Genomic DNA, 16,628 nt, shown 5'->3' with positions numbered 1-16,628 from the left:
CAAGCAATGCGTTCATCCTAGCATGCAAAGGCTCTAATCGTAGTTCGATTAACCCATTATCCAAATTCCTAACTTATGTTGCCCGTCCTTTTCGGTTCGCCAAAGTAAAATTTTAGAAGAATACACATGGAAGAGCTAATCCCAAGGCAACTTCCTGACCAAGACGTTGCCCGACAATTTAACAGGATCGTTAAGGTAAGAGTATGCATACCCCCATGGTGGCCCTTATTAGGACCCTGCCATGAGCCCAATAATCAATGAATCAACCCCATAAAGGTATCTAAATCCCATATACAACCCATGTGGGCGATAATAACAACCATCCTCAAATTTCCATTACTTCAAAATAACAATTGCATAGTCATGCAAAGTCTAAGCATGACGTATCTTATTGGCATGTTCAACACACAAAAGCTTCAATTCAAAGTGTTTACTGACCCCTTATGAACCAAGGTCCAATCAAACAAATATAGATCCACATATCAAAACGTGCACACATGCATGTCTCTTGCAACACTAATTTAATCTCAAAACATCATACACAAAAGAGTTTATACACCAAAGTCATAATTTATAAGTTCAATGTACGAATTCTACATAATTAGGCTTTACGCAAAATTAACTACTTCAAATGAAAAATCCGACATAACCACTGTGTTCAGAGTGTACTAATTACTTTAGGTACCAACTTTCGTAATTGTTGAAGTTAAAACGCAAAACGAGGCAAAAACCAACCAGAAGTTTAGCGGCGAGTCGTAGTTTATAAGCAACGACTCGTCGCTTTCTTCTGGAACAAATTTCACCAGATCAGAACACTGGCGACGAGTAGTGACTTCAGGCGACTACTCGTCGTTTTCTTCTGAAAAACATTTTTCGTTTGTTGTTTTTTTTTAAAACATATATTTATTTATATTTTCATATATATTTGTATTTAAAATTCCATCCCAATTCTCATATATCACTTCCTTCATGACACACATGTATGTATAACATTCTTTCCACCAATTTTTATGATACAACATACACAACAACACAACTTTATATTTCTTATGGAAATTATATTAATACATTTTATTTATAAGACATTAATATATAATAAATAAATAGCTAGCCAAAAACATAATTCGTCATGAATAATCCTTTAGTTATAATTTATTAATTCAAACACACATGCATAAACCACAATAATACGTTCTTAACTATGGATTGAAATGACTTACAAAGATGGAATTGATATGGATTGATATGGATTGATTATAAAATTTCAAAGTGAATATAAGCCAAAACCTCCTATATGCTCTTTTCCTTTGCACCAAACACCCACACTCTTATAAATTCTCTAAAGTATTTCTGTAATTTGTTTGCTTTGATGTTTTGATGGAATGAAATTGAAAGGCCTTGGTGTGGTGTTTAAATAGGGATTATTAGGGTGAATGAAGGGTTTAGTCATAATTTGCATTAAGATTAAGGGATATAAATTTCTGAATTCTTCTTGGTATTCCAAAGAGATTTGAAGAGTTTTAGTACCAAATTTCTAATTTTTATTTGGCATCTGATGAAGGAGTATGAAGAGTCCTAGTGTATGAGATATCCATGATTCTTAGTATAATGCTTCTAGATTTATGGTACTACAATGTCAAGAAATGAAGAGTTGGATGATTGATTACTTAAGGTAAAATGGTAGGGAATGAAGGGTTTATAGAGACAAAAAAGATTTCTAGAAGATAATTAGCTATCAACACATTAAGCCCCTTCAATTCTACGAACCAAAATATTCCATCACTTACTATTAGTATGATCACTATTTATTATTATTATTATTATTATTATTATTATTATTATGTGTCAATATTAAAGAGGTGTTACAGTACGATGATAGGTCTAGTTAAATAAACTCTATGTTCTCTATGACTAGGCCAGAATCCAAAATGGGAGTATGGGTGCAGTATGTTCTCTTTCATACCCATACTATCTAAAATATTTATATCTATCAATCCATCAATCTACTTACTATTAATGGCGGGTAAAATTTTATATCTATATATGTTCACTTCGGTGTGCATTTAAATTCATCATCATTCACTATGGCTTAACCATCTTGGGTATATCAATTATAATTAGCTTCACATTCACTCAATGTCCATGTTATATGTGTTTCATGCAATCGTAATTATGACATTGATATAAATTAGTACATTGTAAATATGACGTGGATGAATATGAAACAAGTCGAGTGTGCATGGGAGGATAGGGGAGGTGGATGTGGGGCGAGGGGTGGATATGAGTCAAAGACAATAATGTTTTGTTAATTTATTGATGTTTTTCGGAAAGTGAATTGTTTTTGGTCAATAAACCATAAAGGAAAAATTATTCATGATTTTTCTACGATAATCCTATTTATTCATTAACTATGAATAATCCCAACTTTGAGGGAAATTTTCTTAGAGCAAACCCGGTAATCGGATGACTTGCTATAGCAAGTTTTTTTTTTACAAAAAAGATAAATTAAAATAAAATATCGATAAAAAATGTTAAAAAAAATATTTAAAAACAATTTATGATTTTTTTATTATTTAGAATTTTTATGTAAATTTTCAAAATTTTTCTCTAATTTTAAATTATTTTTCAGTTTATTTTTTTGGTGAATTACCTACTATAGCAAGTCATCGGATTACCCAAGTTTACTCTAAGCAAATACCCTCTAAAGTTAAAATTATTCATGATTAATCAAAAAGTGAAATTATTATAGAAAATTCATAAAAATTTCAAAAAGATAACATGCCTTTACGTCCCAACATGTTTTGTTGATCATAAAACAATAACCTTTAATAAAATTTCAAAATGCAAACATATTCAAATTAATTTTCGTAAACCAAAATTTAATTTCAATTCAATAATAACTTATATTTCAAAATAGGTTAATATATTTAACAGTAAATTTCTTTTTGTAAACCAAAATCTCTTTCCAAAAAATTAAAGATTGATCTAAAAAACTTACAAAGAATCTCACACAATATTGATTTGATTTTACTACATAATTTATTATTAGACTAAAATAACTTTTACACAGCTCGTCTTGTATGAGACCGTCTTACCGTGAAGTGATGTCAAATCAAAAATCCTATAAAGTAAAAATTTCTATTATTAAAGGATTTAAGCCAAGTATCAGACATATTTTACGATAAAACTGTCACACATAAAAATCATTTAATTTATAAGGTTTTATTAATATTTTATATGGGCCTTAATAACATTCATTCTCGGGAAACTTACATAAAGAGTATGGCATAGTAACAATTAAGAAAAAAGGTACCACGAATTTAGCAGTATTTAATATTTTAATTTGTTTCAGTCATTACACATTATTTTTATACAATAATTCACGATTTTCTTTTTAATTTCATCTATATGAAGTATTTTATTTTTTCTTTTATTTTTATTAATAATACAATTTATTTTCTCATTATTATCAACTCGTCTTGGATGTGACCATCTCACCATGTGACGTTCTTATATAATTTGTCAATTTTCTAATTGATCATTTTAAGATTATAAGTGATTAATTTAAAATTATAAATGATTGCTTTTAAAATTATTAGTGATTACTTTAAGATTATAAGTGATCACCTTAAAACAATGATTATTAGAGTTGTTTATTCAGATCATTAGGTCAAGTATTTTAGGAAATCGGTTTTTGTATCCACATTAATTTTCTCATTTTTAAAATTAGTTTTGAAGTCAGATTAAGTCCGGTTCGGTCTAAAGTCGGGTAAATATCAGATTATCGAATTTGCTTTAAACAGTTCTAATAACTATGCATTAGATCAGCTTAATAGAAATATAAACTCCATTTCTCTTTTGAAAAAATTAATTCAAATAAACAGAATAATATTTATTTAATAAATAAAGTACTAAGTAAATAAATAAATAAAATAAAAAGTCATAATTCCGTCTTTATAAACCCCCAACTCCTACTTGGTTTCTGCCCATCATCAAAAACACACGCCAAGACTCAAAAAAAAAAGAGGGGAATCAACCATTCCCCAAATCCATTCCCCTGTATTTTCTTCATTCCTTCACTCAACGAAACTCAAACTCTTTTCCTATTCCCAAATCCCAAATCCCAAATCCCATTCCCAAAGATGGTGAATCTGATACCCAAATCCCCAGAAGAAACCACAATGAATGATCAACTACTAGAGAATGAAACAAAGAGAATACTAGGGAATGAGAATGGGAAAAAGGGAAAGAAGTTTGCAGTTTTACTATGTGCAGAAGATTCAGAGTATGTAAAGAAGAAATATGGAGGGTATTTTGGGGTATTTGTAAGAATGTTGGGTGAAGAAGGGGAAAGTTGGGATGTATTTAAAGTAGCTAAAGATGAATTCCCAAATGAAAATGAAATTAAAATGTATGATGGATTTGTTATTACAGGAAGTTGTAGTGATGCCCATTCTAATCATCTTTGGATCTCTAATCTTTTGATTTTACTTCACAAATTGGATTCTCTCAAGAAGAAAGTTTTAGGCATTTGCTTTGGTCACCAGGTATTTCTTTTTTTTTTTTCCTCTTTTTTTCCAGATTTTTTTTTTCATTTATTTAGTCCATTTCTTAATCAACATTTTACTTATTTTTTTACAAATGTTGTTTGAGGCGGTCTAATCCTGAGATGTGTTTTATATATAGATTGAATAGTTCTAACTAATACAAATTATTAACATTTTAGTCTTTGTTATGAGATCGTGTTAGCGAAAGATTATCTAGAATAGTCATTTATTTTTTTACTTTTAAGTTATTGTTTACTCAAACGACAAAAAAATCTTATATGGTATCTAATTTTTAAGCCAATTAAAAAAAATTGAGTTTTGAGTTACCAAAGAAAGAAATTAGTTTTTTGGATTATAATTTGTCTTTTTAGTCCAACTTTTAATATAAATGATTAAAAGTTAATAGCTAATTTAATTTTATCAATTATTTTCATTATTGTAAATTTGCTTATGCAACTAAATTAAATGCTGATAAAAATAATTAATATTATTGGTTAGTCAATGAAACTTCCATTAATTAGCCAATAGAAAATACGCCCAAAGTTTAATCAAGTTTACGTTTTTGACTACATAAAATCAAATGTGGTAAAAACATTTGAATTACCTTATATAGAAAATTATGGTATACAGTACTTGTTTATAAACGTATATACAATATTTTTCATATAATAATATATATTTTCTTTCATTTTACTTCAAATGTTCATTTGATTCTATACAGTATACACTATGCATCACTCATGTCATCTATACCAAGTACCAACCATATAATTCCATATTCGCTAATGATTGTGATATATTGTGTGGAAAAATATCTATTAGTAACAAGTATTATAGGAGAAAAAAAATAACTAATAACATGTTTCCTTGCACTGCTGATACAAGTCACCAAGATCAGATTTATGCCAAGTCAGACTAAAAACCTGCCCACATATTTGCTTTTGCAATCTAGTATACCACCGATGCATGTTTAGAGCCGTCTTGAAAAATTTGTATGTCCTATATAAAATTTTTATTTTGCATCTAATTTATAATAAATAAAATTATTTTATTAATAAATTTAACATTTTTTTTTGATTAAATTTTTCATATACGAAAAAAAAAGACTTTGTGCGGTCGATCAGTTCATGCTAAATGATCCGTATTAATATGATAGTTTTCCTATTGGGTCGAGCTCCTACGAATTTGCTTTTGATACCTTTTCAAAAGGTCTCTTACATTTTTGAAGTCGAATCACTTAACAATTGGTTTTTCATTAATTTTTGGCAATGCCACCCACTTTTTTTTAACAATCGAAATAACAATGTGAGGTAGTATATTGTTTAGAATGATTTGGAGGGACGTGTCCCCTTAATATAGAAAAATGGGATTTTAATAATAATATGATTGATACTATTTGTAGGTTTTTTAATGTGAAGCTGTTCATAGGTCATCAACTAATTTAATCATAGGAATTTTTAAAATGGGTTTACTTATTAAGATATACTTTTTTTGTGCTCGAGTGTATTTAATCATTTATTAGGCAATGCAAAAGTCTTCTAATTGTAACATTGATCATCCCACACTCAAGTTGCCATTGATGACCTAATTATGGAGAAAATTTCATCTTATTTTGACATAAAAAAGTGTTTGATGGTCAAACCATTAAATATTAGTATTTGATATATTAACTGGTTTAAATAGTTAATTCTTGTAAATCAACTATTTTTGAATAAATTACTCTTTTTGTTTTTGCAATTATTTTTTATCGTTTTTTCTATTATTTTAAATGGATGATAAAATTATTTTTTATGTGATATTCTCGTTCACAAACTCATTTTTATCTCTTTAACTGTATACAATTTTTCTATCAATTTGCTTTTTTTTTTCTTCCTTATCACTATTTTGTACAAAATAAAATGATTTCCGATAGAAAAAACGATCAAGTAGAAGAATGAATACTATTAGGCAATGACCTTGGAAATTCGAGGTACTAATTACTTATGGTTCTGGAAACCTAGTTTCAGTATCCCAATTAGGGCTGCACACGGTCCGGTCTGGTCTGGTTTGACAGAAAAATCAGACCAGACCAGAAATTCCGGTCTGGAAATTTTTCAGACCAGACCAGACCAGAAATTCCGGTCTGGAAATTTTTCAGACCAGACCAGACCAGTCAAGACACCAGACCGGACCGTTCTAGAACGGTCTGGTCTGGTCTGGTCTACGGTTTTTTTTATTTTTTTGTATTTTTTTAATTGAGACCGGATATTGGCGACATTCTAAAGATTTTACGAGGGGAAATTGATCTTCCGACATTACCATTCGAGTTTTCTCCGTCTCCACCTTCGAAATTTTACAGCAGATCTAGGAGAAAACATTCAGAAGAGTAATCTCTTTGTGTTGATCGATTGTATGGTTATGGTGAATATAAATCACAAAGGTGAATAAATGAATAAATTATTAATCACTCTTTTTATCAAAATCTATATCATTATTTTTTTTTATTACATGGTGAATTTATGAAAGATTCAACAGAAGGAGGACAAACCCATTTTTTCAGATTTACATGGAAATACAAACCCATTCTGATTTACACCAATGGAAATACAAACCCATTTTTTCAGATTTCAATCAACCCACAAAAACTGATAACATTTTCAGATTTCATATTAACATTTTCAGATTTCAGATTTCAATCAACCCACAAAAAATGGAGATTCAACAGAAGGAGGACATTCAACATATTAACATTTTCAGATTTCATATTATTTAACATAACAACCAGAAGCAATCCATTCGTCCATAACCACCAGAAGCAATCCATTCATCTTCGAATTTAAACAAAAACTGATAAAAAAAAACCCTAAAAATCAAAAAATCAACCAATATACTTACATTACGAGATTCTACACTTGATTCCGTGGTGAAGTGTTGAAGGAGGAGCGTCACTCGAAGCCTCGAAGAAGCACAGAAGCACAGCACAGCTTCAGAATCTTCAGAGATTAATCGAGGGAGAAATCGAGGGAGAAGGAGAAGGAAGGAATCGAGATTCGAGGGAGAAGGAGAAGGAGAAGGAATCGAGGGAGAAGGAGAAGGAATCGAGGGAGAAGGAGAAGGAATCGAGGGAGAAGGAGAAGGAAGGAGGGAGATTGGGAGAACTGAGGAGAATTGGAGTCTGGACTCTGGAGAACAGAAGGGATCGAGAATTTCTAGGGGATTGGGGAGGGAGAGCTTTTGAATTCACGGCTAGTTGCCCTAATCCCCTAAAATTTGATTTTATTACGGTTTTCCGGTCCGGTTTGGTCTGAAAATTTTAAAACCGGGACCGGACCGTAAACCGTTTTAAAAATAAAAAAAAAACAGACCAGACCATTTAGACCGTAGACCAGACCAGATATTAAATTTACGGTTTGGTCCGGTTTGGTTTACGGTTTAGACCAAATCGTGTTCAGCCCTAATCCCAATTCATCGTACAATTCATTTATTATTTTTCAATTTATCTATATGGAATGAAGTTATCCCATATAAAAAAATACTCCCTCCGAATTAATTTAGATGTTCCATTTGCTTGGGTACGGTTATTAAGGATGGTGTGGAGTCCATTAAGAAAGGTTAGTAGTAAAGAGTAAGTAGTGAATGGTAGTTGGGCAAGTAAGGTATATGGGGTATATTCGTAATTACTTGTGTGAACTAAGGATATTTAGGTAAAAAAAGATTGACAAAAATAAAAATTGGACAACTAAAAAGACTTTGCCAAATAAGGAAATAGGACAACTAAATTGGTTCAGAGGGAGTATATTATATCATTTCATACACTTGAAGAGTAACTTAATTAGTATACTTCATTATTAACAAAAAATACTCATTTTTTCATCAATTTTAATTAATAAATGTATTTAATGGCTTGATTCAAATAATACATACTTATGTCACTATAATTTTTTCTTATTCTCTCCTAAATTGCACTAAGAATTAAAAAATCATGAAAACTTAAATTATACCATTTAGAGGCGGATCCAAAATAAAATTAAATGTTGTTAATGTATTTAATATTATTTTAAAAAATATTATTAGTGAAACTTAAACTTAAGACAATGTTGTTGGCCCCAACATTTCAACCAACTTATAAGCAGTACACATATTTACATATTTATGAATTTGAGTTATATTTGTTATTTTCATTGAATGGACAAGTTTTCTTATGTAAAATTTACATGTTATCTTTTATAATTACAAATAAATATCAAAATATCCACTTCGAGTTTTATGTTGATTTGAGAATTGATTTTTGTCTCATTTAATTCTTCTCATCGCTCACATGTGTTGATTTAAACCTTGAAGGAAGCATGAAGTAATAGTTGATTCAAAGAAGGCCATTCATTTTTCCTTAATAATGATCATTACATTCAGTCTTGACTCCACTTTATTTTATACTCCCTCCGAATCAATTTAAATGTCCCATTTGCTTGGGCACGGTTATTAAGAATGGTGTGGGGTCCATTAAAAAGGGTAAATAGTAAAGAGTAAGTAGTGAAAGGTAGTTGGGTAAGTAAGATATATGGGGGTATATTCGTAATTACTTGTGTGAACTAAGGATATTTAGGTAAAAAAAGATTGACAAAATTAAAAATGAGACAACTAAAAAGACTTCGCTAAATAAGGAAATAGGACAACTAAATTGGTTCGGAGGGAGTATTATTTTAAAACGTGAAGATAAAACATTACCATAATCAATTAATCATTGTCCAAGTAATTTGAGGTGTACCCTTTTGTCTTACTTCATTTGGATTTATATTTTATTTTATAATGTCTTATTAATTTTTCTGTATTTTAAAATTGATGATGAAATTATATTTTCCCGCCTCTTCATTTATTGACATATATTTTCATCCAGTTGTATTTTTTTGTATTTTTCTTTCATTTCCTTTTCAATTACCACTTTACAAACTTCATACTAATGTAACAATTGTAGACATTATTGTCACTTTTTGAGGCTCAATTTATTACAATATTTTATTACCTTAATATTATTAAGTGACTGTTATTTAAAATGAGATTTTGAAAAGTCACAACCCTATTTTTATTAACAATAAAACTACTAAAAAAATTATTTACAATTAACTCTTGATTACAAACATCATATGTAACTTTAAATAAAAAAGAGGTGTATATTTTATTTAAGGAAAAATTACCTAGACTATTCGAACTTTTTTATAATTTTCTTACAATAGTTCTACCTATTAATTAACTATGAATAATCCAAACTTTATGAGGTATTTTCCTAGAGTAAACCTGGTAACCGATTGACTTGCTATAGCAAGTTTTCTTTTAAAAAAAAGATAAATTAAAATAAAATTTCAAGAAAAATATAAAAAAAATGTTAAAATATTTTCTAACTTTTTTTTTGTTAGAATCTTTTATGTAAATTTTCAATATTTTTCTTGAATTTTACATTAATTTTCAATTTAGGTTTTTTTAGTAAATTACCTACTATAGCAGGTCATCTAGTTACCCGAACTTACTCTAGAAAAATATCTTTTAAATTGGAATTATTTATGTTTAATTAATATATGAGATTATCATAGAAAAATTGGATAATTCCAGATAATTTTTTTCTTATTTAATGAAGCTGAAACTTATTCTCCCTTCCAATTGTCTGAGACAAGATTCCAATACACTTGGGAGATCTTATAATTTATTACATTTTTCTATAGGATTCCTTATTTATAAGGAGATTGAGTATCTTGCATTCGGATGTACCTAAAATCTAAGGGTACTCATACGTAAATTTAATTAATTTTTGTACTTTTTGTGTCGAGGCGTTTAATTTTAGGATTAATAACCTTAATTAAGTAATTATTAGGAAATTAATTTGAGTGCTTTTATAAATACTTTGTATAGGAGTTAGGACTCATTACCTTACTGTAGACTATTTGGTACGTTACCTAATTTGTGGATACACTGTCAATCTGATTCATGTACATGTCGGCAATCAATTAGGAGTAATCAATAGATCTTGTAAGTCATTAATTAGACATGATAATTTTATTTTATAGTTGCTTTAACAAAACAAATATTTCAACTATTTTTATTATATTTGTTATATTTTTCTTATTTAGCAGTTTTAAATTATTAGATATGTTATTATCTTTGCAAAAAATAATCATGTAAATGTTTATTATGCACTTGCTTTTTTCCTTATCTTATTGACTTTTTTTTTTTAAGGAATCTAATAATCCATTGATAAAAATGTCATACAACATCTACAACAGAATAACAATTAATTAAATACTTAACTATTTTAATTAAATAAAATTCTATATAGAAAAAATCACGATCATTATAAAAGAGATCTAACATTGAAATTTTCCACACATCGTTGCTTGATATAGTCTCCTCCAATGGGGTCTTTAGATCTGATGTAGCTTTAAAATAGAATTAAATTTGACACTATTAACTGTATTAGTTAAATTGATACCCATGATGACACCATATACTTTTTTACCATTGAATTCATAAAAAGACTTTAAACTCTCACCATGAGTGTCTTTAAAACCCAATATATGGGTAGATGGAATCTAATCAATGGATAAATAGCTTTATAATATAGAGATAATGAACTTTATTTGTAACCTAAAATGAAAAAAGCAAAAATAAAGAGATTAAATGTTTACCATTAACGATAAAATTGATAGTAGCCAAAAGTAAACAATGGAGGCCAAATTTTTTTGAGAGAAAAAAAAAAGTAGAGACAAAGGAGAGAACCGTCTATCTTATTAACTTTTATACCTTCTTTTTAGAGTTTATTATTGTCTTTTCAACAAAAAGATACTAATTTCTAGTTCTTGTGCAAATTTCTTATATAATGAGTAAAACAAAACGCAGAAAGTAATTCACATTTTCAAATCGGAATTTAGTTTGGATCATACCTCGATTGTTACACTAAATTTATCATATTTTTTTAGTGTGTTTTATCAAGTTTGTCTTAGTTTTAGTTTTTGTTGGGAAAAATATTTTTTTTTATTTTCATTTACATATTTAACATAACTTTTCGTCTTATTTATATATTTTTCCGACTAATTTGCAAAATTTATTTTTGTCTTTTTTTTTTATGTTTTCTTACCAAAATATACACATATATATATATATATATATATATATATATATATATATATATATTGCAAATTTAGTAAAACGAACTGTGGGAGTATTGTCAAATACTTGTGTGTCCTCTTTTAAATATAAAATTAATTAATAGTTGACTTTTTTGGAAAAAAATTAATGGACCATTTGCCATGTTTGTTAGCTTAGCTGGTTTTTCATACCCGGAGAATTATTATTATGTTTACAATTTCGTTAGGCGATCCAGCTTTAAGCTCAAATTTAATAGATTTATTTTGATTGATTCTCGATAGGAAAAATAATTTGCCACTTCATGTTAAAAATCATATAATTTAATGAATTATTATTATAACAACCCTTCTTGTATGAGAACATTTTACGGTGAAACGACCTTAAAACTAAAAGCATATAAGCTAAAAGTTTATATTATTTAGTTATTTAACCAAAGTATAAAGTATGTGTCACGATGAGATCGTCTCATACAAAAATTTATGTCATTATAATTATTTATAGTCTGACATTTAAAGACTATAAATATTACTTAAATTTCTCTAATCAAGAGTCTATCCTAGTTACTTAAATTTGACGCATCCTAACAAATCTAAATTTATACACGCAAATGTAAGATAGTATCCTTTCTTCCATTCCTTTGAACTTGCAGAGTTGTTTTTTACCGTAGGTAATGTATGCATTTGTTTAGGGCCTAGATTTAAAATTAGAAAATGCTAGTTAATGGAAGTACACGCTTAAAAAATTACAATTTATGAGTAGTTCTTTTATCATTTAAGAATTATATGATACATTTATATTTTTAATGCTAATATAATATATAGGGTCTATTTTTATTATTTTTCCAAAACACCTGTTTAAGTTCAATCGACCCTTCATAGAAAGGGTCCACTTCTTTAAGTTTGCCTAGGGTCCATACAATACCAGAAACAGCACTGTGATTTGTTTGATAATGTAAATCAAAATAATGTCTTTTTTATATTGTATAACAAATTCAAAAAGACACGTTAATTAATTAATATTGCTAGCATAGAATTAGAAGCAGGAGTGTCCATTTCTTTTAACCTAAGTTTTAAAAAAAATAAAAATTAATATAGTTTACAAATTATAATTTCTTATCTCTTTTTTACAATGTAATACTCCATTCCATTTAAATCAATATAATTAGTTTCATAAAAAAAAAAATCAATTTTAGCCTGAGGTATATAATCTTGTTTGATTTTAGATAGATTATCTTCTAATTCTAGCGTATAATGCCAAAACACATATTTCCATGGAATTCCAACATCTTGCTCTACATTAGTGCCAAAAAAAAATTTTTTTCTTCTTTAGTGCTAGTGTCTTCTTGCACTCTTTTGTCTTGTAAATATGTAATGCTACAAATAAAAACAAACATAATCAACTACCTATAAAAAACAACCTTTTTTTCCTAAATTAACTAAAATAATTTATTTTATCAAAATTCAGTACAAATTGATTTTTAGTTATAAATTACTAAAATTGTAGCTATTGTTAGAAACTACCTAAATATATTATTTTCGTTGTCAAATACTATCTACTTATAACAAAATATATCTGACTTTTGTTATATGTACATGTACAAGTGACGTGCTTTTTATTTACATTAGAAACGCATGCATTTTTTTATTCAACTATCCAATCCACTTTGCTTTTTTTATTTTCAATCGAAAAAGCCAATTAGTAGGTAATATTTGATAAATTAATTTGTTTTAAGTAGTTTCTAACAAAAATTAGATTTGTTGATAGTTTTTGACAAAATAATTTGTTTTAGGTAGTTTTTTAAAAAAAAACAAAATTTTTTGTGAGAGACGGTCTCAGACCATCTCTAATTGGGTCAACCCATAAAAAAAATATAGAGTAAGAGTAGGTATTAAATTTTAATGGGCTGGGCCTGAGAGACATCTTTCAAAGAGACAATATCTCAGGAGATTTTGTAGACAATTTTTGACATAATATTTTATTACGTATTTTTTTGACAAAAATCAATTTTAAATAGTTTTGGACAATTTTTCAAAATAATTGCTTTGTTGTCAATTGGTGAAAATTTTAAAGTTCTCGACTCTACATTATTAAAATTAACATTAATATTGGACATTGTTTTATCATGATATGTTGGATTTGAGCAGATATTGGGCCGAGCATTGGGTGGTAGGACTGGGCGGGCTAGTACGGGATGGGACATTGGGCTAAGAACAATTCAATTTTCACCCTCATCAAGTACTCTATTTTCAAAGCACAAAATTCCTGCTATGCTCAACATCATTGAGTGCCACCAAGATGAGGTTAGTAGTAAAACGAATCATTTCTAAGGAGACTTTATTAAGAAAAAGACATTTTTAATGTATATTAATTAATATTTTATTAATTTTAAAAATTTAATGAATAAAATATTAGGTATTGGAACTTCCTTCAAAAGTTGAGGTAATTGGTCGATCGAGCAAAACATCTATAGAGATGTTTAGATATGGTGATCATATGATGGGTATTCAAGGTCATCCTGAGTACAACAAGGACATTGTTCTTCACTTGATTGATCGCCTTCTTCAAAGGAACTTAATTATGGTATACAATTCATACTCGGGATGAAACTGTGTTTATTTTACTGTCTTACTTATTTTTAAATTAGTTGTCGCGTTAGTTGTCAAAATAGTTGGTCAAATTGGTGTAGATACAATCGTCCATTTTAATTCTATTTAGTTCAAGTCGAGTCATATATTAAACAAGTTTATTTTTTAAAATAATAGATTAATATATAACTTCTTGGACTTTAGGACCCACTATTTTTAAATATATATTTCAAATTAATTTTGAGTAGAATAAATAATTAACATGTCTAGAGGTAATAAACATAATAAGTAAATGCTGACGAATGTATAGTAGTTGTTATTATATAACTTATAATTATATCCTAAAATCATCTTTTATTTAATGTAGTTACTATTATTATAGTTATAATCAGGAATGGAGTAAAAATTAACAAATTTTATGAAGACTATGAGTAATTTTTAAAATTATGATATATTTCTAACAATTTTGTATCTTTAAACACCAAACATATATTAAGTAATTTAATATTGAAGTCTCTAATTTTTCGGAACCTTATACAGTCGAACATGCTAAAAATCTCCTATTATAATTATGCATCATTCAAAATACTAATCTTTTTATTTATAAGGTGAATGTATTTGCATGGATTGGCAGGAAGCACATGCTAATGAAGTGAGGGGCAAGTTCGTGGAGTCGCATGATCCAGACAAAGAAGCATGGAGAAAGCTTTGTGTCAATTTTCTCAAGGGAAGATTGTGATAATTATGCCATGGTAAATCATATCATAATTAAATAATTAAATAAAAAAAATTAGAAGCAAAAATTAAATAATTGAAGAATGAGAAGATTTCTTGGGGTATATATAATTAATAATATTATGAAATGACCTACTACTTGATTACTTGTAGTATTATTAGTGGTAGTAGAGCTAGATGGTATAATTAATTAAGAGGAATGAACTAGGGTTATTTATTAGGTATTACCGAAAATTTTCTAGAGGGGTTTGCTTTGATTTATTCCATGAGTGATGGAGCAAAATGTATAACAAACTTGCAATTAATGAATTAAATTTCTCTCCTTTCTCCTCACATTGTCAATATATATATATATCTTAAAATAGTAGTGTATTCACAATTTTAAAATGGAGTATAATGTTATTATTAAATATGTATGTAAAATAAATTATTCCAAATGTTTTAGAAAAATTGTAGAAATTAGAACACACATTTTATTTAAAGAAATACTTGTAAATTATTGTAATTGTTGTTTTCGATTTCCCAATATTTGATACGTTTTACTAATTTATGTGACAAATTAAAATTCAAAGCATATAAGTTTAGGGAAATTGTTTCTATTAATAAAAGATAAATGAAGTATAACTTATATTAATTTATATAACTTTGATAAAAAAAATATGAATTTGAGGATGCATTGTCACCCTTGAAACTAAGTTGTATTTGTTCATGTCATAAAACTAATTTACATTTTATATTCTCTCAAACATTATTGACATTGACATGTTATGGAAATTGTGACTATTAACAGAAAACTTAATGAAATAGAGGGAGTATTATTTAACTAAACAACTTGTGTTTATAGGCGGACCTGCTATGTAACAATGGGTAGCATGTGTTAACCATGATTTTAAAAAATTAGTTATGGCCCCCCAAGTTACACTATCGAATTTAATTATGATATTTCATACATTTCTATTGACAATAATACGAATGAATATATTGAAATGTCAATATTTTGCAAAGGTGTGGCAGATGCAAGTATTAAAGGTGTATAAAATAAGTAAATATTTAGTGCAACAACTGAATGAAATAAAAAAAAAAGCTGAAAGACTTGCTAACAATACCAATGACTATTCAACACGTTGAAATACAACAGACAGTAGGAATTAATATAAAATGTGCTCGTAGAACATCTTGCATTAAGCTTTTTGAGTATTTTTTATTGGTTTATATATATATCTTCTATTCAAGTGAGAATTTATTAACAAATAGTAGCACTAACTATGAATTCCAAGAGCACTAATTATAAATTCCAAGAGCACTACTCATCTGAATGCCTAAATATGTCTTCTCTTCACCATACTTCTTTAACTATCTCTAGTCAACTCAATTCCAACTCGGTTGAAAATCTTATTTTTTTTATAGTAGAAAATTGTCAGCAACCACTCACTAAATCATACTATATAAGAACCAAATTGCATGTGTAAATGACCCTCAAAAACATTCATGGATTAGACACTTGCAAAACCAAAAATGAAAATTCATTTACAATATGTAAACTTGTAAAGTAAAATGTAAGTAATCGCAACCTTTTATTGATGTACGTGCTATCGACGAGCTTTACCTAGGCTTGAAGTACGTCACCATGGAAAAATAATACCTTGAT

At 28.0% G+C, this 16,628-nt stretch overlaps 1 protein-coding gene across 2 annotated transcripts; it reads left to right on the top strand.

Annotated features, from left to right (window-relative positions):
* Positions 1-3,977: 3,977 nt before the first annotated feature.
* On the top strand, positions 3,978-15,302 carry LOC130806638 (gamma-glutamyl peptidase 5-like). Of its 2 annotated transcripts, none has more exons than XM_057671795.1 (4): positions 3,978-4,547; positions 13,805-13,960; positions 14,073-14,240; positions 14,880-15,302. In XM_057671795.1, exons 1-4 carry the CDS (start codon positions 4,143-4,145, stop codon positions 14,982-14,984), a joined length of 834 nt encoding a protein of 277 aa, XP_057527778.1. In that variant the 5' UTR covers positions 3,978-4,142; the 3' UTR covers positions 14,985-15,302. The 2 variants fall into 2 exon arrangements, with proteins under 2 accessions (XP_057527778.1, XP_057527779.1); XM_057671796.1 differs by having other exon boundaries at positions 14,854-15,302.
* The last annotated feature ends 1,326 nt before the right edge of the window (positions 15,303-16,628 follow it).

Source organism: Amaranthus tricolor, chromosome 2 (assembly GCF_026212465.1).
Source record: "Amaranthus tricolor cultivar Red isolate AtriRed21 chromosome 2, ASM2621246v1, whole genome shotgun sequence".
NCBI lineage: Eukaryota > Viridiplantae > Streptophyta > Magnoliopsida > Caryophyllales > Amaranthaceae > Amaranthus > Amaranthus tricolor.
Note: the sequence above shows the minus strand (reverse complement) of the source record. Positions and strands in the feature narration are given on the sequence as shown.